The sequence below is a fragment of the Ambystoma mexicanum genome, chromosome 13 (assembly GCF_040938575.1).
Source record: "Ambystoma mexicanum isolate Mex_15411 chromosome 13, UKY_AmexF1_1, whole genome shotgun sequence".
Taxonomy (NCBI): Eukaryota; Metazoa; Chordata; class Amphibia; order Caudata; family Ambystomatidae; genus Ambystoma; species Ambystoma mexicanum.
The window spans coordinates 764,990,697-765,012,623 of record NC_090938.1 but is presented as its reverse complement, the minus strand read 5'-3'; the positions used below and the strand labels follow the sequence as shown (position 1 = coordinate 765,012,623).

The following is a 21,927-nucleotide window of genomic DNA, read 5'->3' as shown; positions in this document are numbered from 1 at the left end:
ATCTTTATCCTCAGCACACGGGCTCCAGAAAGGGGACCCGGCGGGGGGGCGGGTGAGAGGGTGAGAGAGAGGAAGACATTATAACACAGAGCGAGGTGGGAGGGAGCAAGAAGTGACAATAAACAGAGCGTGGGAGTGAGACAGAAAGAAGCGATGGGTATAAAAGGGGGAGGGGAAGGGAAAAGGTCAAGGAGAGAGGGGTGAAATGGAAGGAAGGTGCAGAAAATATTGACAACATGTTTAAACGGCACACATTTGTAACCCCCCTCCCGCAAACACCCTTATCAAGGTTCTGCACACGCAAAAGCAGAGAGCGCAGTCAGGTGCCTTATGCCAGAAAAATCGGTGTGCACTTTATTGTGGTTAATACATATGCACGCAAATTGCACAGTAAGTTACAGAGATTGTAATTGTTGATTTATACAGTGCTTATACACAGGGGGAGTGCTTCAAAGCGCTTCAAGGCAGGAAGGCAAGAAGGGAATACAGTAGTCATTCTTAGGTATTGAAGTTGATGAAAAGATGAAAGAAAAGTGAAGGCGCCGCCGTCTTTTAACCTTCACGCTCGCCCTGCACATCTCACAGTACTTCCACCCCCCCCCTCTTAGACACCCCCACATCTGGAAGGGGTCCATCACACCCTCTCCTTCAGTCTTTACATCTCTGCTTGGAATGCACAGAGGCTTGTCTGCTCCAGGGCATGACGTCAGAACCCCCCATGGGCGCTCTTTGGGAATACGCTTCACATAGAACCACACATTTGGTCCAAGAAAAAAAAGGGAGAGTGTTTTGCCTTTATTGATTGAGAAAAAAACAACAATTGAATTTCTTTCATTGCTATTGCTTTTGTGCGCACACCATTTTGTCCCACTCATTTGGCAGGGCGAGGGGGGGCCCTTTAATTTAGATGTCATGCCCCCCCAAAAAAATGTCAGCAAAGTTACTCCACGAACTTCTGCCCTGCTGCCATGCAGGTGAGTCAATCGGCCTCACAATGCTCAACATCTGGAACTCATCCCTTACAAAAGGCAACCATTCTCCTGGGCACGGTTTCATTGGCTACTGCTGCTGCAGCCTTTGCTCACCTGTGCAGCGCTAGCCCAAAGACTAACACAGTCTCGGACTATACATGGCGCATGGCTTTGCAGACATTTTACTGTTAGGGTGAGTACTGCGGCGGATGGGATGAGAACCAGACCCAGTGTGTGCCAGGCAATCAGAAGGATGGCATGCTGGAATTGCTATCACAGACATATCTATCAAATCGAATGGAATGGAAATGATGTTCCCAAAATGCACTTTGATTTTATGTAAAGCAGCCAACATTTGACATGTAAGGCAACCCACGTTATTTTACACCTATCTCGGCACCTCAGCCCCAACAACATCACTTTAACAGTCCCACAACAATCCGCCAGCTCTCGGCCCACGAAAGAGGGATTTGGGGGGGGGGCGTCCACGGGATTCCACGGTACATTGTGTCCATTAGGTTCGACGCCTCCTGGGGGAAGGGCTTAGTGACGGGTGGTGCTAATGAACCAACCAGAGTAGCAGCAGCGAGAGGGCGCTGAGGATGGAGACCCTCGCGCCACTGGCTGCATTGCAGAGGTCGGTGTCGCAGCAGGTGGCCACCTGGCAGTCGTAGGTGTCCTCGTGGACGGCTTTCGAAGTGACGTTCCCACATCGGAACCGCTCGAGGCATCCGCGAGCCAAGATGGTGTCCTTGTTCCCTTAGGAGAAAGGAAAGGGTAGAAGAGTCAGGCGGACCTCACAATTCCAGGAAAAAGGGGGGAGTGTACACTACACAAAGGTTCTCACACAATCCTTTTAATAACAAAGTACAATAATAGTGCAGAATACCTTTCATTGAGTAGATGTGTCCTTTCCAAAGTTTAAAGGAAAGGTTCCCTCGTGTGCTTAATTCAGCCAATGGTAATGACACCCGCCTCGCACCATATATCCATTTGTTTTCGCAGAGCATAACTTACAGTATCCAACGATTAATATCTGTGAACCACACCTGTTCCCATCCACCACCTTGGGGTAATGTAATCTCCAGCACGATCTAGCTACGGTCAAGTGCCCAGGCGGCAATAAGTCATAGCACCCGTCCCTACTTGTGACGTCAGTTGCCACAGCTGCAAAACCACGCCCCTGACCACGATGTGATACAACGACGTAGCTAAACGTAGTGTCTGCGCAATGCGTTCACGTGTCACCGTGGAAATGCGCAAGACGCTTTAGCATTCAATAAACATCAGCAAAGCCTCTCTCCGGTGCCAGTACTCTTGCCGCGCGTCACTCAGTGTTCGTTGGATTTACTTCTGACCTCCCAGAATCATAACTTGCGGTAGACTGATTCTGACCCCAACATCGCCTGAACTGGGAAAACTACGTTTGTCTATGTGTTTGTGCTGCCGCAAACTGCTTAAATCAACAGGCATATGATGACACAATTAAAACCTGTGAATTAGCTACTTACCTCCACGTGTCTCTTCTGATATCTTCTTTGCACCAGGAACCCATTAACATATTCAATGTTTCGAGTTGTCAAAATCATTTTGGATCCATTTTCCTCCCCGTCCATTTATAACTCAAGCTTTTGTTAAACACAGGATTAGAGTAACTTATTTTTTATATTTGAAGTAGATTGTGGGACTGCAGGCCAAGCCAAGCCCTGCCAGGTCCTCTGGGCCTCCTGTGAGTGCATTTTGCTTTTTTAACATCTTGTTGCTGGTCGCGCTCCGAGCGCGTTGTTGTGCCCGCTCCCCCCTTCCCCTTCAGCCAATTCCTGGTCCTCCTCTCCCTTCCTGCCTCCCTGCCCGCCCACATCCCCCTCCCCTTCCTCTTCTCCTTCTGCCTTATAACTGTTCCCTCCTGGGCAGCCCCCCTGCCCAGCAGCCCCCTCGGCTAAGGGCCCCTATTGCAAAGGGCAGTTCCTTGGTTGCGGCACCCTCTGTGTCTGCAGGTGTCCGCAGGGGAAGCCAGGCGCCAGTTATCACCTTGCTATCTCCACCTGCTCTCCCGGCCCACCCCACCTGCACCAGTTCACTTCATTCGCTTGGTGTCTACACTTTACTGTGTTCCGCAATTTGTGGTAAACTAGGGCTTTTTTCTCCCCTCGCAGGATTCTCAAACTTAGGTGGCCTCTCCACTGGGTACCTAATACGCATTTACTGTGTCACTGTTGTTTTCTGAATTGTGGTAAACTAGGGCTTTTTCTCCCCTCGCAGGATTCTCAAACTTAGGTGGCCGCTCCACTGGGTACCTAATACGCATTTACTGTGTCACTGTTGTTTTCTGAATTGTGGTAATTTAGGGCTTGCCACTCACTTCCTGTCCGCTTGCTCTCGTCTGTCTTCCCCGCCCCCCACTCCCTCCTATTCCATGGTGCTCTCTATCTCTCCTATCTTCTCTAACTGCTTCTCCATTGACTATCCTGCTCTCCTCACTAAATCTCATAGGAAAAAGTTTAAAAAGGACATCCTGGTCTCCAACCCAGGCCTCCCTATCGCTGACACCTACACCAGTGCCTCCTCCAAGGAAACTCTCACTGACATCCTCTTTTTCGTGCCTTCGCCTGATCTATGGACCCTTCATATGGTCTCTGTGCTCTCTCCTTTCTCCTCTTCTCCCATTAATGGTGGCACCCGTTGGGATGTCCTCTTGGCCTCCTTCCACTCCTCTAAGGCCATCATTAATGTCTACGCTAATGGGACCGTCTTGGTCCAAGGCCCTCAGGCAACCATCATCTCTTTCATAGACGCTTCCTACGCCTCATCAACTTCCCTCCCTCTCCTGCTGTCCCCCCTCCTCTGTCCTCGGCTTCCTTGCCTCCACCCTCCCTCCCTATCCCCTCTAGTGCTCCTTCTTCTCCTCCGCAGGGCGTACCTCTGATCTGTACCCCTCCCCGGAAGTCCTTCAAGGTTGGCAACCTTCTCCACATTGCCACTCTTAACTCTCGCTCTGCTATCAAACATTCCTCTGATATCTGCCGCCTTCTTGAGGAACTGGACCTGGATGTCCTCGGTCTTACTGAGACCTGGTTCACGGCCAACTCTGTCACCAGCTTTGACACACTCCTGACGGTTACAAGATCCTCTCCGTGTCCAGGCCCAGCCGTACTGGGGGGGGAGGGGCCCTTATCTTCCCTGAGTGGATTGCTGCCACTGTCACTCCTACGCAGACCTACTCCTCTTTTGAATGCCTTGTCTGCCGACTCTCTCTCTCTCCTAGCCATTCCCTTACCGTGGCTACTATCGGCCACCTGGTCAAATTTCCTCCTTCCTCTCCGAATGGGTGGACCTCTCCTCCTCACTCCTGTCCTCAACCACTCAACTCCTCTTTCTTAGAGACTTCAACATCCACCTGGATGCCTCATGTCCCCCCTCTGGACTCTTTTGCGACCTCTGCGACTCTCTCTCACTCTCTATTCTCCCGTCAGGGCCGACTCATTCGGCAGGGCACACCCTTGATGCTCTGATCTCTTCTGACCTTCCCCTCTCCCTCCCTCCCTCCCTCCACTCCTCTCTCCTGGAGTGATAACTTTCTCCTATCCTCCCACCTTACCTTCCCTACCCCACAGGCAAAGCCACCTTCATCACTGCCACCCTCCTTCTCGGTCATCCGACCCATGAAGCGCGTGTCAGTTGAGGATTTCGCTGGCACCGTCTTGCCCCCCCTTCCTCTTCGGCTGAATCCCACCCTGACACAGCCCTCTCCACCCTCCACTCTGCTATATCTGATACTCTTGATATCCTTGCCCCTGTCATGAGAATCCGCCTGAAGCCCAAAGCCAAATGTAACTCCTGGTATGACTCGGATCTCGTCACCCTAAAACGCAAGTGCAGGGTGGCAGAGAGGAAATGGCATGCTTTATGTTCATCCTCTGACAAACTGGCCTGCCGCCTGCTCCAAATGCAATACCGGCTCTCCGTTCTCACCAAGAAGAGAGCCCTTATCCAAGCCCGCATCTCTGCGGCATCTAACGATTCGGCCGAACTCTTTAAAATCTGCAAGGAGCTGGCCAACCCTGCTGCAGTCTCTACCTCTCCTTTCCCCTCCCAGGCCCTCTGCACGGCACTGCCTCTCGCTTCATCTCTAAAACTCAGGACATCCTGTCCTCACTCTCCTCCTATCACCTCCCTCCCTCTATTCCCTGCTCTTCCTCTGGCCCTTCTGTAGCCACCCCCCCTCCCTCCTTCTCTACCTTTCCCCTTTTCTCCGCTAACAAGGTTTCCAGACAAGTCTGATCTATGAAAGTCTCGTCAAAACAGGTTCACCCCTTTTCCTCCAAAACTATCAAGGACCACATCGACTCCCTAGCTCCTGCCCTGGCTGAATTTTGCAACCACTCCTTCACCACTGGAGTCTTCCCCTCCCCCCTAAAGCACTCCCTTGTGCACCTTCTTCTTAAGAAACCCTCTTCCGACCCCTCCTGCCCGGCTAACTATTGCCCAATCTCCATCACTCCCTTCCTGGGCAAGCTCCTGGAGAAACTGGCCATCTCCCAGCTTAATCTCCATGCTGAATCTGTTGGTAGTCTTCACGACCATCGGTCTGGCTTCAGAGCTGCCAGAAGCACGGGGACTGCTCTCCTGAACATCCGTGAGGACCTGCTCTCGAACCTTGACTCCAACACTCCATGTGTTCTCATTTTGCTCGATCTCTCTTCTGCCTTTGATACTGTCAACCACACCATCCTGCTCAACCGTCTCCATGATAACCTGGGTATCACTGGTCAGGCTCTGATGTGGCTGACCTCTTTCCTCTCCAATCGACCCTCCCAGGTCCATCTGGGGTCCTTCCTCTCTGACATCTTTTTCTCTACCTGTGGTGTCCCCAGGGATCTAACCTGTCTCCCTGGCTGTTCAACCAGTATCTGGCACTCCTTGCCCACCGCATCGCCGCTCTCTGCCCCAACTTTCAGTTCTATGCGGATGATACCCAGCTAATTTTTAGGTTATCTTCGGCCTCCTCCTCTCCTTCCCTCATCTCTGACTGTCTGTCTGCTATCCAGGAATAGTGTGCCGCCAATTTCCTCTGCCTTAATGCCAGTAAGACTGAGATTCTACTCATCGGCACACCCACTCCCTCCTTTCCGGCAGCTCTCTGGCTGGCCTCTCTTGGCCCTCTTCCTGCTCCTACCTGCAAGGCAAAACACCTCAGGTGTCATCTCCGACTCCACACTCTCCTTCTCTCCTCACATATCTGACGTCTCTAAGAAGTCACACTACAAGCTGCACCTCCTCAGAGGTATTCTTCCTTTCCTCTCCTTCCCCCAGAAGCTCACTGTGTCCCGAGCCCTGGTTCTCTCGAAGCTGGACTACTGTAACAGCCTCTATCTAAATCTGCCTGCCTCTACTCTCCGCCCTCTGCAATCTATCCAGAACAGGACTGCGAGACTTGTCCTTGGCCTCAAGCCCAGGGACCGTATCTCACCAGCACTGAAATCTCTACACTGGCTCCCAGTGGCTGCCAGGATTAAGTTCAAAACCCTCTGCATTGTTCACAAGGCCTTCTGGGGCCTGGGGCCTAAATACCTTCAACTCCCTCTTCTTAAATATCTTCCTTCTTGAGTCTTCGCTCATCCGTCTCCAACTCCCTCAGGGTCAGCCACTTCTCCAAGCAACGAGTTGGGGGTAAATCTCTCTCCACGGCAGGGGCTTCCCTCTGGAACAGCCTTCCTGCCGCCCTGAAACTTGAGGAGAACCATCTCCGGTTCCGGAAGCACCTCAAAACCTTCCTCTTTGCTTCTGCTTTCTCTCCCCCTCTCCCCTGCTAAATTCTTGACTGAAACTGCACTGAATCTGCAACTGGGCTTCTCTCACAGATCTCGGTCCTTGGCCCAGCCACTCTCCACTTGCACTGCCTCCCTGGCAACTACTGCACTGTGGGACTGTCTCTGTATCCCTACAGCCCCCCTTCCCAGCACTTATCTGCACTTACCTTGCACTTGCCACCAGTTGGCCCTATTATTTATTTGTTACTCTAGCCAGGAATTTCATGGATAGGGCTGAGGGAAGGAACGGAGGCTATCACTAGAGCTGGGGGAGCCAGGGATTTCATGGATAGGGCTGAGGGAAGGAACGGAGGCTATCACTAGAGCTGGGGGAGCCAGGGATTTCATGGATTTCATGGATAGGGCTGAGGGAAGGAACGGAGGCTATCACTAGAGCTGGGGAGACATGCTCTCTGAAATCTAGATTGAGATTATTAATTTAGCAGTTATCTGACTGTGTGTTTCACTAGTCCTGGAGGAAGTAATAGGTGTCCTATTTTGATATCCAATTGAGTAAGCAAAGCAATAAAGGATTTGATGCGATTCAAATAAATGCACACACAGCCATGATTTCTCTAGCTAAAGGATTGAAGACAGCTTGTGTCGCCTATGAAATGTCAGCAATCATGTTAGCCCCAAGCAAATGGAATGACATAATTTGGATACCACCTGCCACGTCTAAATGTAGACTTAGCATATTGCTTTTGCGAAGGCATCATGAAGCAAGACACAGACAAAAGACTTAAAGTTCAAAATAAGATGGTTTATTAAATCAAATGTCAGGATGATTGAGGCCTAACTTGCCCTATGCTACAGTGGGATTTCCCTCCCTGAACGAAACTGAGGAAGGTCTGAGTCAGAAAGTCCAACTTAAACGTCTGTACGTGTCCAAAACCTATCCTTGACCTCACAGCTAAAGTTAAACAATGTGTAGGACTGTCAATAATTAAAGAAATGGTGACCAACATAATGTTCTGAGCTTCTTCCAACTTCCAGCTTCCTCTTCAGCTCCCCTTCCCCATGTTTAAGAAAGCTCCATAAATCCATGTGGTTCCTTTCCCCAAGTTCAAGGCAATACAGTTCCACGCAATCCGCGGGTTCCTTTCCCCAAGCTTAAGGCAACACAGTTCAAAAGAAAAGGGGCTTGAGGCTCTGTCCTCAAGACACCGTTGCAGTTAATAAAGTCTCAGGGTTCCCTTCCGCAAGACTTCAACGTAGCAGTTTATACTGTTCTCAGACTTTCAATGTTTAACCACACTCCAGGTCATCTTGACACATCTTCTAAATGGCATTAACAGTTCATTCACATTGCTCCTTCTTGGTTTGTTTCACAATGTCTTTAACTTTCACAATGGAGGGTTCCCTGGTCTAGGCGCAGTTGTCACACCACACGGTCCACCCATCACAGGTCGCGCAACCAGGAACCCTAGGCTCTTCTACTCACACAGGTTCTTCTGTGTCTGTCCTGTGTACAGATTCACATTCACTTGGCTTCTTCTTATCGGCCTCTTGGCTTTATGTACAGTTTCACACTCTCCTGGCTTCTCCTGATTAGCCTCTTACCTTTGCCACCAAGTGTCACACATTCTATGCCAGTCTGGGCCTTGCCACACTGTATTTACTCACAAAGTTCACTTTGCGGTGGTCTTAGTTGATTCCCCACCTTTCTGTCGTGCTCTTTCACACTTGTGTTGGTATTTCATATGTTGCTTTCAAATGGGCGCTTTCCCGTTTAATTTTCGTTAGTTTGTAGCTTTGCTCTTAAAGTTTTCATGCAGTTCGGTATGTAACATTACAAAGTTTTCATTCAGCTCAGTATTTAATATTTGTGCTTTTTCCATCATTATTTACTTTGCTGCTTAGTTTACAGGTCACCTGTGACTTTGGGTTTCTTTCCACTCTGTGCATGCTATTCGGCTCACTCTGTATTCATTATTGTTATATCCAGCCCCCTCCGAGCACCCCGGTCTCCAGTGATGCTCTTTTTTACTCACCGGTCTCCGGTGGTCATGTCGGGTAGCTGCTCTGGGCTCCTTCTGCTCCGCCTGCCAGCTTGCCTCTGATTGCGATGCCCCCTCGTACCTTTGATGCCTTTCTGGGATCGCCAGCAGCTCCGCTCTGTTTCCGCGGACACTGTCGGCAGTTTCCTTTCCTTTCTCTTGCTCACAGCTCCAGCTGCATTTGTCGGTCCATGCAGGCTCCGACACGCAAGGATTTCCAATGACCAAACTTCTCCTGGGCTCCACAGTTCTACGGGTTTGTCTGCTGTCATCCTGACATCTCTGCAGGGCCCACCACAGCTCCCTCCTCCTGAGTAGGGTCCCCTGCTGATCTCTCCCCCACAGACCTCCCTGTTGCTCTTTTTGCTGCTCTCATGATCTCTTCTTATACACCTGCAACCCCTTGACAGGTTGCAGGTGTGAGCTCTTAATTGAACTTAGATGAACATGCCTGTCCTTCACAGTACCCTGCAGGCATCTTCCTCGTCCCAGTACTATAGTGGTGAAAGGAGTTATTGGTGTTCACTACTCCTAGTCACCTCTTCCTCGTCCCAGTACTAGAGTGGTGAAAGGAGTTATTGGTGTTCACTACTCCTAGTTACCTCTCCCTCATCTCAGTACTGTCATAGGAAATATGTGGGAAAATGAGGGGAGATGTTAAACAATAGCTCATGAAGGCCGGGGAAGGGTTAGGTTGGTTTTTAATAGGGAAAGAGGTACCCCATGTCACACCTTTGGGTACCCCTCTCCCAATCCCCAAGGACCCTCCACCCAGGTGATCCTCCCTCGCTTCTCCACCTCCAGGGTCGGGATCCAAAAGCAATGGCCTTTCCCTGGCCACCTGAGAAGAGGATCCAGGGGGAGTAGGAGTGAGAATACCCTTGGGTTTCTCCCACTATTCTATGTCATTGTACTTCCTGCCCCCACAGACACTATACAAACTGTTCAAAGCACAGCCCATACTGTATCCACCCACATTTCACCCCACCCCAGATGCTAGGGTATAAAGTTTACTTTGAATCCTAAAAAAGACCATTGCTCTACTTTGGACTTTTAAAATAATCGCCATCTTGTAATTTGGCTTCAATTCTGAATGACTTCGACCATCTTTGCGATACAGGTTATTTCCAGTCGTTGTTCATGTGGTGTTGATAGTCCTATTCACAAACCTTAATCTTGATCATCCTTTCTAGCTCCTAGCAAATAATGTCTAGAAAGACTTATTTTTGATCATGCCTCAAATATTATGTTTTGCTTAGCTGCGTAACAATTGTTTTATTTTTAAATGTCAGCATTGAGTTTGTAAAAGTTCATTACTTTCATGCCCCGGCATAGAGTTGTTTCACTATGCATAGGATGTCCCAATTTCACTCATACAAAGACAACCGGTATGGCGCGCCACATTTTCCCACAAGATGAGTCACTGATACGACAATGGTTGCTGAACTGTGGTTTTCCACATTCCGAAGTTGACAGCCATGCCAACAGCGTATTGGCGGATGTAAAAGGTCATTGTTACCTCCTGTGCAGCAAGTATTTTTCCACAGAGAGGAACAAGTCTCATCCTAAACAGACTCATAGGTTGTGGTCAAATTTTGTTCCCACTATCTTTCAGCATACACAAGGAGAAGTGAGAATACATCAGATACATGTTCAGAATGTACTATGCTTCCTCCATTTCTATAATACTATATAGCATGTTTCAGCTTGTACTTGGTCTACTCGCCGCTCATATTTCTTGAATAATGCATGTGATCCATCCAGAATTAGCTTATAATCTTCATTCAAAATGATTGAAGTTACAAATATTACAACCTAAATCCAAGTGCTAAGTAAAAATGTTGATTTTTATATTTTCTTCTTCAATGTCTATGGTACAGGAGAAAGCCGGGGCTTCTTCACCTTTCACACAATCATTGCAAACCGCTCAGGATGCGCAGGTATGAAGATGTGTACGGTTGTGTGTCTTTTGTATGGACAGTCATGCTTATATCAGTGAAAGATACAATGTCATCACAACAATTATTGATATGTCGATTAGTGCAATTTGATTTCTTTGTGCGTCAAAGTGAATCGCGGCATGAATGGCTCATGTCATGATAGTGTGTTCCCTGCTTAAAGGTCATTTGCCATCCTTGTTTGCTGGTGTAATCAATATGTCATCTTGTCTTGTCCATCTTTATCGCATTTCATGAGGATGGTACACTTACGTCATCTCTGTTATCCGTTTCATCGGGCACGGCGCATGGTGCACAGGGATGCAATTCTCTTTATGTGGGCTTTCTTTTAGGGGGTTACTGGCATGATCTTGCATTTCACACATGTACGTTTTTGGAGTCTCTTGACATCGAACTTTCCATTTGTAAATATTGATTGACATCATCCATATGTTCAATGTTGTCCCACCGGAGGAAATAGCGCTGCTTATTTTTATGACACGACCATATGACACTACTGAAGGGGAACAGGTATTTGATATTATTTGTACTATTGCTTTAATGGTGATAGGTATCAAATATATCTGTCAATACCCTGCGTCTGTTTTCTCTCCATTCCTTTGAACTGTATAGCTTCATGTAATAGTACCTACTTTTTATATTTGCTTATGTTGACCTATCTCTTCACTTCTTGTCCTGAAGAAGGACACTGTGACGGGCATTCTTCTTTACGGAACATACAACTGCACCCAAGGAGACTTAGCTATGTAGATAAGGTTTGCTTTGAGCATATCCATTGGTAGGGTTCTAGGAATGTTGAAAGCAACCATGTGGCAAGTGAACAGTGTTGCCTACTCTATCGACCTATTACAATGCATATCAACCTTCCTTTACCCTATGTCAATAGTGTGCCTCTTTCTCACTTCTCTGACCTTTCGTTGTTCCATAAGAGTCTAATGTTATGTGGAGGCTTATGTCAGCACCACATGGCACAACTCAAGAATAACGGGCATACCGCGTGTATTGATTTTCTTATTTTCAGGTGCTACTCTATCACAGGATAGAGTTTGACCTCATGCTTATCTGTTCATGTCAATTCTATATATATAGTCAATCCCTGTATTTCTATAGATATTCATCCAGTATTTTAAAGTACAATTTATTTCCTTTTACATCAGTTTGATAACAGGATGGCAAGTACTGATTCAGGACCACACGACAGCACACAAAGAGCTCAGGTGTAACATGGTTGTTATATCTGATATCGGCTCGGATGCCACGCAGATTTCCGTATTACCCTAAGAGGGTTCGATGCTGGAAACAACATAGTTTATATAGTGGAAGAGAGATGCTTTTAAGCATAACCAAAGAAGCTCACTTTTGAGAATTAACCAAGCCTTGTATATGTAACTGGATGAATCAAGGAAGGCAGACAAACAGGATACAAAGAAGGCATCAGTGTAGATGGTGTCGATTAGGCGATTGACCAATTCAACAATACAATCCTGCCCTGAAGAAGGTCTCAATTGGTCAAAACACGTGTAGGCAGTTAATAGATAATAAATTGTGTTGAATCCCATATTGGAAAATGGTGTTTGTTAATGCAATAGTTGTGGAATCTATTATCGAGTGATGTCACTACAGAGTTATGAGCGTAGGTGTTCGAGCCACACAAGGAAAGATATATAATTTGATGACCTCATGCTTAGGTCATTGGCTTAGTCGAGACCCTGCTTGCACCCTCTGAAATTTAGAGTATAGATAGTAGGAATATTGTGTTGAAGGTTTATAATGGATGTAGTGAGCACAACCAAGATAGTTAGCCCCTTACTTATCATTATACCTGATATCCTATTTAAACTTTTCTGTTCACAATCATTTTAATTATTGTAGCATGTGGCTGATCCAGACATATGATCACTTACTGTTACCCAGCGCATCTAAAAAACAAGGGTGAGTATATAGGATTGATGAAAATATATAACTGTAACTCACTGTTTCTTTTGTGTAATGGCACCCAAGCTGTGCTCGGAATCAAGAATTTGCATTGCTATCTTCTCAATGTTTACAAATAACAAGGGCCCACCATGATTGCACTTTTGTATCCCTTGAAATAGAGGCATAGGAAAAAGAAGAACAGGAAAACACCGACCACACAATAAACAAGGGATAGTGAAAGTCAAACAATGGCGACTTGAGAACAAGTTGATGTTCTTGTGTAGTGGCTGGAATTTTTGTTGCCCACCACTGCAGAGTAGTGGAAAGTAATGAAGGATCATTGCTACTCCACACCATGTCCTCCTCCTCTACCACTCTCAGAAGAGGCACTGATATTCCATATGGATCAAGTGACACAATTGATTTGGGGTAACAGTTGTGGCAAACCTTTGATACATTTTAAAAAACAAGTAGTTGGACCAAAACGACCATTTAAGGATGCTCTGAGGATGAACAATACAGTGTTTCTTGATCCGTTAACCAAGGCTTGGGAATGTTCCAGCCGGGAATGTACTAAGTTCCTGCACACTGTTATTTAGTGGATCCACATTTACAAAACTCTTGAACTTTTGCACATTTTTTCAACTGGAGTTCCTTTTGAAATCCTCCTAGTTTAAATACCAGTGCAATTACTTCTTCTCTGCAATAAATGATGTGTTGAATCAAGAGTAGGTGGCACTGGACAATGCTCTTGCAAGGCTTTGGCTGGCATGCGATGGACACAGCGACAGTCCTGGATTTCCTGCAAAGGATTGCACTTATCACCTCCAGGACATGGACATGGTGGTCCAGGAATGTACATTCCCAGTTACCAAAGGGAAGCATAGTTTTGTGAAATCCATTGACCTTCTTCAATCAAGAGGATTACAAACTGAATTAATATCCGCAGGCCGACATATGACCATTGCTAAAGTGATGCGAGAGAGGTTTCCACAGATCACGCATACATTTGATGTATTGCATGCGTCAAATCCTGTTGCCAAGAAAACCACTGCTTCAGGGAAAAAGGGCTGTGAAGAACTACAGAAATGGTCTCAGTCCATAAGTAATGATCTCCGTTGGAGTTCTGTGAAAGTTCTGTGGACATAATAGTAGAACGTGGCAAACACTTATCCACAATGCTGCTAACAAGCAGTGATGAGGGGCAAACATATGCTATCATGTCTGCGTACATCCTGCTCTGAATGTGGAAAGGAAGTGAAGGAAAAAGTGGACCGAGGCTGGGTCACCTTCTCATATAGTACTTGTAAAAATAGTGTACGAAAAAGGACTCACCACAGATATGAACGCTCTCACAGAATTTGCCATAAGAGGGATTTGCAGGTTTTCCACATCATGTGCCTCAAATAAAAGGCCAAAAGGTTGAATTTCTGGATAGACGGCATGGAGGCTCTTACACGGAGGGCTGTGCTTACTCACAATGAGAACATTTGTAGGCAACGGGCTAGAACAGCTTGTGTTGCAGGCAAATTGCATTACGGGTTGGCTTTCACAAAAAGAAAGAAAGACTGGGCCACCAAGCCTATCTTCGGACAAATGGAGTTTGAGAGAGATCTCACTTAGACAGTCTATGCAAAGCAAACACACGCTCTAAGAAAAGGGTTTTTTCCACGAGCAGACTCTATGCCCAAGTGCATTGCTCCAGAGGGATGTGCTCTGTGAGAAACCAGAAGGTGTCTCACCGACTAGTCCTCGGGGTTCTGTCATCCAGGTGGCAGGTCATGGCCATCACTTTTGGATACAGTTCCTGGGGGTGCACCAGTGCAGGAGGATCACCTGGCTGAGGGGTCTTTGGGGAGTGGGAGTGGGACACTGGATGGTGAGACGCTGTATCCCCTTCCCTGTAACACTTTTAACCCATCCTACCCAGTAGGATATTTAGGGACTCTATCCCCCATTTATCAAAACAAACTCTTTCTCACTGACAGCCCACTCTAAAGGAAAACAGACTAACAACTGAGCTGTGTACCTGACATGTCCCAACCCAATACTATGGTCAGGCGAGCTCAGGCAATTATCCACAATCACTCACACCTGGCTTCCAGTACACTTCCCCGCACAGATAAAAGGTGGAGCACGGGAGCACACTCTGAGCAAGGCAAAGCACACGAGGAAACAGCAGTTACGAGATGGCGGCTGAGCAAGAGAGGAAAGGCAGCAAAACTGAGCGATCGCAAGGAGGGAAATTCTTTTGACCTTTCCCGAAATATTGAGAGAAAGCTTAAGACCAGGAAGAGGCGTAGCCAGGATTGTCTAACAAGTGAGTCCTGAAGCTAATATAGTTGGGCCCACCGCAGTGGCTTTCACATCTGTAAATGCCCACACAGCACTGCTGAGTGGGCATTTACAGAGTTTGGGTGGGCCTTGCCCGCTCAGGCCCTACCCCGTCTATGCCTCTGAAACCAGGCTGAAGAATCCTGCATTGTGTGTCGGGGGCCATCCTGCATATATAATCATGGGGTTGAGAATCCCCAGCCACCGTGGTACCGTTCTTGGCTCGAAGAACAAAACCGCTTCAGTGAAAGCAACACAGTCAGTGAGTTGGGGAGACCAATACAAGACCGGTCTGTGTTTGATCCAAAATTGCAAGCAACAACAATGTATGGCGAGCGCTGGAACGTACATTGTTAAAACGCATATGATAAGAGACACAAGTGAAGTGAACTGCTGATGAGTGATTGAACTTTAAAGCAAACTACCATACCTTTGACACAGTGGTCCGGCACTGCCTGGGTGCTCAATCGAAGGTCTCTAAGGTATCCATATAATTTCTTGAACATTTGTTTGGGTTGGGTGAATACTACTAATCCGTGCGCTCTACCTCTTTCTTTCTTTCTTTCTTTCTTTCTTTCTTTCTTTCTTTCTTTCTTTCTTTCTTTCTTTCTTTCTTTCCCTCCTCCTCTTTCTGTGTTTTATGGTTTTGTATTGGCTATCTGACTCATCCATGCTGTGGGGTGGTTAGTGGCTGCATGGCTACATAGGGACCAACATTCATCTGTCAGTCAGTTATTTAAGTTTCAGATAAGATTTTTCTATGTAAGTCTTTGCGCATTACTCTTCTACATTACATTAATCGTGTCGTTCAATTTTTGCAATAATTTGTTGCTGCACATTGTTTGGTAAATAATATATAAACTATTTTAATTCCAATATTACAATGTTTATAGATCAGTTAATGACATTACATTTGTATATGTTGACCTTGTGCCAACATTACTCCGCTAGGAGTCACGTGCGTTTGTTTCGCCCCTTCTTGGGCTTTGACAAGGCACTTCATACAGTTATGGGGTATTCAGTATGATTCAAAATGTATGCATTTCATTCTTTATTAATGCAACAGTGAAATATTCATCTCAATAATCCATTGATACATTGTTGCTTTGTCTTCTGTGGTGATTAGTGATTGATCACATTTTAGTGGCCCTTACTCCGGTGAGTGTCTTTCCTTCTCCTAGGATTCTGTTTATTTGTGAAGATACTGCTTTATTTGGCAGTCCCTCTTCTGTGTTATCAAACACTTTGTTTCCTTTTCTTGTTTCTGCATACATCCCAAATGGGTTTCTCGTTACTCTACGATCCGTGCGGTCGTCCACTCCTTGGAGACGTTAGAGACATCTGCATGGAGCGGACGACCGCACGGATCGTAGAGCAACGAGAAACCCAAGAAAAGGAAACAAAGTGTTTAATAACACACAAAATTGACAGGGGTTTTGCATGCCACCACATAAAATGTCACAGCCTGTCTATTTGGAATAAAGAACTGTTTGTTTTAAAATGATCCAATTGCCCATTTAAAGGCTAAGGGCCTCATTACAACCTTTGAGGGCCCAGTATTTCCCCATCCAGGGAACCCTGACCCGGTACATCCCCATTCCCATTTGAGCCCCCATAGGGCTCAATGGGAATGGGGAGCATGCTAACAACGGGCCCATTAATGATGGGCCCATTGTTAGCATGCTGGACCGCTCGCGGGACCCGCTAAGGATGTCTGGTAAAACCAGGCGTCCAGAGCGGGTCCCGCGAGCGGACCTCATAATGAGGCGGTATGGGATTAACGGCGCCGGCAGCTCTACCGCCGCCGTTAACCCCATACCGCCAGGGTCCTAATGAGGCCCTAAATGTTTCACATTCAGTAAAGGATTGACGAGAGAACACATCCACCATGGAGCAAGCAAATTTGCCAAACATTGGCCATGTATTCTTGATAATAGGTTATTTTTGGGTCAGCAGTGGGCTTCTTCTAGAGGGGCCTGAAGGAGGCACCTTTGAAGCACTTTTTGACTCATTTTTGGTTTTGCCCATCACTTTCTTTGTCACGCCCCATTCTCTCCTCTTCCCTATCACTTTCTTTGTCACGCCCCATTCTCTCCTCTTCTGTATCACTCACTTTGTCACGCCCCAATCTCTACTCTTCCATATCACTCTTTGTCACGCCCCAATCTCTACTCTTCCATATCACTCTCTTTGTCACGCCCCAATCTCTACTCTTCCGTATCACTCTCTTTGTCACGCCCCAATCTATACTCTTCCATATCACTCTCTTTGTCACGCCCCAATCTCTACTCTTCCGTATCACTCTCTTTGTCACGCCCCATTCTCTTCTCTTCCATATCACTCTCTTTGTCACGCCCCATTCTCTCCTCTTCTGTATCACTCTCTTAGCCAGGCCCCACCCTCGCCGCTTCCATTTCACACTCATAGTCATACCACATTCTCTCCTCTACCATATCACTCGCTTTGTCACACCCCATACTCTCCTCTTCCATATCACTCGCTTTGTCACACCCCATACTCTCCTCTACCATATCACTCTCTTTGTCAAGCGCCATTCTCTCCTCTTCTGCATTACTCTTTGTCACGCCCCATTCTCTTCTCTTCCCTATCACTTTCTTTGTCACGCCCCATTCTCTCCTCTTCCATATCACTCTCTTTTTCACGCCCCATTCTCTCCTCTTCCCTATCACTGTTTTTGTCACACCCAATTTTCTCCTCTTCCGTGTCACTCTCTTTGCCATGCCCCATTCTCTCCTCTTCCATATCACTCGTTTTGTCACACCCCATACTCTCCTCTACCATATCACTCTCTTTGTCACGCCCCATTCTCTCCTCTTCCATATCACTCTCTTTTGCATGCCCCATTCTCTCCTCTTCCCTATTTCTCTCTTTGTCACCCCCATTCTCTTCTATTCCCTATCACTTTCTTTGTCACTCCCCATTCTCTCCTCTTCCCTATTTCTCTCTTTGTCACGCCCCATTCTCTTCTCTTCCCTATCACTTTCTTTGTCACGCCCCATTCTCTCCTCTTCCCTATTTCTCTCTTTGTCACGCCCCATTCTCTTCTCTTCCCTATCACTTTCTTTGTCATGCCCCATTCTCTCCTCTTCCCTATTTCTCTCTTTGTCACCCCCCATTCTCTTCTATTCCCTATCACTTTCTTTGTCACTCCCCATTCTCTCCTCTTCCCTATTTCTCTCTTTGTCATGCCCCATTCTCTTCTCTTCCCTATCACTTTCTTTGTAACTCCCCATTCTCTTCTCTTCCTTATCACTCTCTTTGCCATGCCCCATTATCTCCTCTTCTGTATCACTCTCTTTGTCACTCCCCATTCTCTCCTCTTCCCTATTTCTCTCTTTGTCACGCCCCATTCTCTTCTCTTCCCTATCACTCTGTTTTGCATGCCCCATTCTCTCCTCTTCCCTATCACTCTCTTTGTCACTCCCCATTCTCTCCTCTTCCCAACCTCACTCGCTTGTTATCATCTTATCCGTCTCTCCTATATCACACTCTTCATCCCTCTCCCATTTCTCTCTCACTATATCTCTCTCCATTGTGATTTCATTGTACACGTAGATGTTTCATTGAATTCTTCTTTGTTAGATCCTTTGGCCTAAGAATGACTACTGTATTCCCTTGTGCGCTTTGAAGCACTTCAGCAACTCACTTGTGTATAAGCGCTGTACAAATAAACAAATAAATAAATAAAATCTTCCCACTCCTCCTTTTTCCCCCATGTTTGCTGTTTTAACTACAGCACGCTTCTGTGCTGCCACATGTTGTTTGAGTGATCACAGCACGTCTCCCACAGGAGAATGCTTTATTAAAATGGGCGAGCGGCTTCCCACTGTCTAGTTGCTTCCACTCTGAAGCCGACTGTGTGTGTAATTTTTGTGTTGCGTTCATGAGTAGGGCCCGGTCTCCACGGAGCCCGTAACAAGTGGCGACGAGGGTCTAAAAGTACCCGCGTGTGTGCTGGCGTCCCTGGCTGGCACACTCTCTGTCTGGTTCCCAGTGGTGGAGATCCCAGCGCAGGTGTTCCCTGCGGATTGGCTGCCCTCCCCAGCGCGTCAGTGACGTCTCCTCGTGGAGGTGCCCCCAGTAAGCTGCTGTTGTCGCAGGGGGGCTCCAAGCCCACGGCTCGCTCGCCGTTCCGCTACACAGACCAGTGGCGGTCCAGGCAGAACAGTGATCAGACAGACACACAAAATGAATGACCGCCATGATCAGGCGCAATATCTGTACCTACAAAAGGGGGCCAGCACCATTGCCCATCCGGGAAGGCACACCAGCTTTAGCACTACCTGCAAAAGGGGGCCAGAACCATTGCCCATCCGGGAAGGCACACCAGCTTTAGCACTACCTGCAAAAGGGGGCCAGCACCATTGCCCATCCGGGAAGGCACACCAGCTTTAGCACTACCTGCAAAAGGGGGCCAGCACCATTGCCCATCCGGGAAGGCACACCAGCTTTAGCACTACCTACAAAAGGGGGCCAGCACCATTGCCCATCCGGGAAGGCACACAAGCTTTAGCACTACCTGCAAAAGGGGGCCAGAACCATTGCCCATCCGGGAAGGCACACCAGCTTTAGCACTACCTGCAAAAGGGGGCCAGCACCATTGCCCATCCGGGAAGGCACACCAGCTTTAGCACTACCTGCAAAAGGGGGCCAGCACCATTGCCCATCCGGGAAGGCACACCAGCTTTAGCACTACCTGCAAAAGGGGGCCAGCACCATTGCCCATCCGGGAAGGCACACCAGCTTTAGCACTACCAGCAAAAGGGGCGCAGCACCATTGCCCATCCGGGAAGGCACACCAGCTTTAGCACTACCTCCAAAAGGGGCGCAGCACCATTGCCCATCCGGGAAGGCACACCAGCTTTAGCACTACCTGCAAAAGGGGCGCAGCACCATTGCCCATCCGGGAAGGCACACCAGCTTTAGCACTACCTGCAAAAGGGGCGCAGCACCATTGCCCATCCGGGAAGGCACACCAGCTTTAGCACTACCAGCAAAAGGGACGCAGCACCATTGCCCATCCGGGAAGGCACACCAGCTTTAGCACTACCTACAAAAGGGGCGCAGCACCATTGCCCATCCGGGAAGGCACACCAGCTTTAGCACTACCTACAAAAGGGGCGCAGCACCATTGCCCATCCGGGAAGGCACACCAGCTTTAGCACTACCTGCAAAAGGGGCGCAGCACCATTGCCCATCCGGGAAGGCTCACCAGCTTTAGCACTACCAGCAAAAGGGGGCCAGCACCATTGCCCATCCGGGAAGGCTCACCAGCTTTAGCACTACCAGCAAAAGGGGCGCAGCACCATTGCCCATCCGGGAAGGCACACCAGCTTTAGCACTACCAGCAAAAGGGGCGCAGCACCATTGCCCATCCGGGAAGGCACACCAGCTTTAGCACTACCAGCAAAAGGGGCGCAGCACCATTGCCCATCCGGGAAGGCACACCAGCTTTAGCACTACCAGCAAAAGGGGCGCAGCACCATTGCCCATCCGGGAAGGCACACCAGCTTTAGCACTACCAGCAAAAGGGGGCCAGCATCATTGCCCATCCGGGAAGGCACACCAGCTTTAGCACTACCAGCAAAAGGGGCGCAGCACCATTGCCCAGCTACTAGGGATTGGCCCCAAGTGCACTGCCATGCAGGGCAGCCAAGTGGGGCAATGCCCAACGCATTGAGCTCCTCTGCCGTTGCCCACAGGAGGGTGCTCGTGCGACAGGGTTTAAAGGTGTCCCAGAAGGATAGCTATGAGGCAATGCGCTCGCCTTGGAAGCAAGACGACACGGAGCAACACAGGTTCGATCCCCGGGTCCGCGCTTAGAAACTCCTTGGCATTAAGCCTGTCATAAACAATCTATCATATCAGGGGAGCACGCTTGCACAGCAAGAAGGTCGGCAAGGGCCCATCACGTAGCGGGGCTCCAAGTTTGCCAGCAGTGGCATAGGTGCTGATGCCCAAGGGGCTGGGTTCACAACAAGACTCCTCAACTTCCAGACACCAAGCCCAAGCCCAAGGGCTACAGTACTACCCGCAGGCACGTCCTTCCACAGCTAGCCGGTGCCAGAATTCGACACGAAATCAAATCCTGGGACTCTATGCCTAAATTGGGCACATTAGCTGGAGAAGCTAGACATGTTTTTCGAAGCGTCCGAAATAACTTATGATACCAAAAGGAAGAGCCGCAAGGTGATGGGTTGTACCGAGCTGCGGGGAGGCCGCTGCCCAACTACTGCGCCCCAATGGTCAATATTGACTACGAATGGTTCCAGCTCCAACAGGCTGCTCCGGGGACCACAGTGTCCAGAAATACCTTCTACACCCGGCTGCGCCAATTGGCAACGAGGTGCGCATTTGTTGACGACGGAGGACAATTGTGGAGCCAGACAATCCAAAAATGCTGGTCCAACAAGTTGCGCACCCAGATCCTGAAGGAAGCAGGAATTCCTCTAGTGCAAATTCCCGAGCTAGCAAGAGTCCAAGAGCTGGCCGAGGTGCGGTCGACCCAGATGGAGGTGGCTATGAAAGGGCTCCAAGTGGAGGAGGTGCACGCCATCAGGACCCCGAGCAAGAAGGCCGCTCTGGTGACAGAGGTCGGGGCAGAGCCACGCAAAAGAAGGGTAAGGATGATGCACCCCAGAGACTGTGTGAATTCTGTGGAGGAGGGTTGGCACATGTGGGGCGGTGTCCGACGGTGAGGCAGAAGTGTGGTAGGTGCCACAAGACAGGACCTTATGCCAACTTCTGCACGACCCCATGGGAGTCAATTACCGGGGCAAGCGAGCCTGAGCCATGGAGAAACAGGCAGGCCAAAATAGCGATCAGCATGGCACTCATCGCCGAGGGCGTCAACTGGCCGAAGAAGAAAGTAAGAGAACACTGAAATGAGGACAAAGTGGTAGCCCCAGTCGAGTAT

The 21,927-nt window shown here is 48.3% G+C and overlaps 1 protein-coding gene across 1 annotated transcript in view; it reads right to left on the bottom strand.

Moving 5' to 3' along the window:
- Nucleotides 1-326: 326 nt before the first annotated feature.
- LOC138521922 (prostate stem cell antigen-like) overlaps nt 327-21,927 on the bottom strand; it is a 34,164-nt gene continuing 12,563 nt past the window's right edge. Inside the window, exon 3 of the mRNA XM_069635099.1 lies at nt 327-1,730. Within this exon, the coding sequence (XP_069491200.1) occupies nt 1,531-1,730 (200 nt within the window). The 3' untranslated portion in view covers nt 327-1,530. The remainder of the gene's footprint in view (nt 1,731-21,927) is intronic.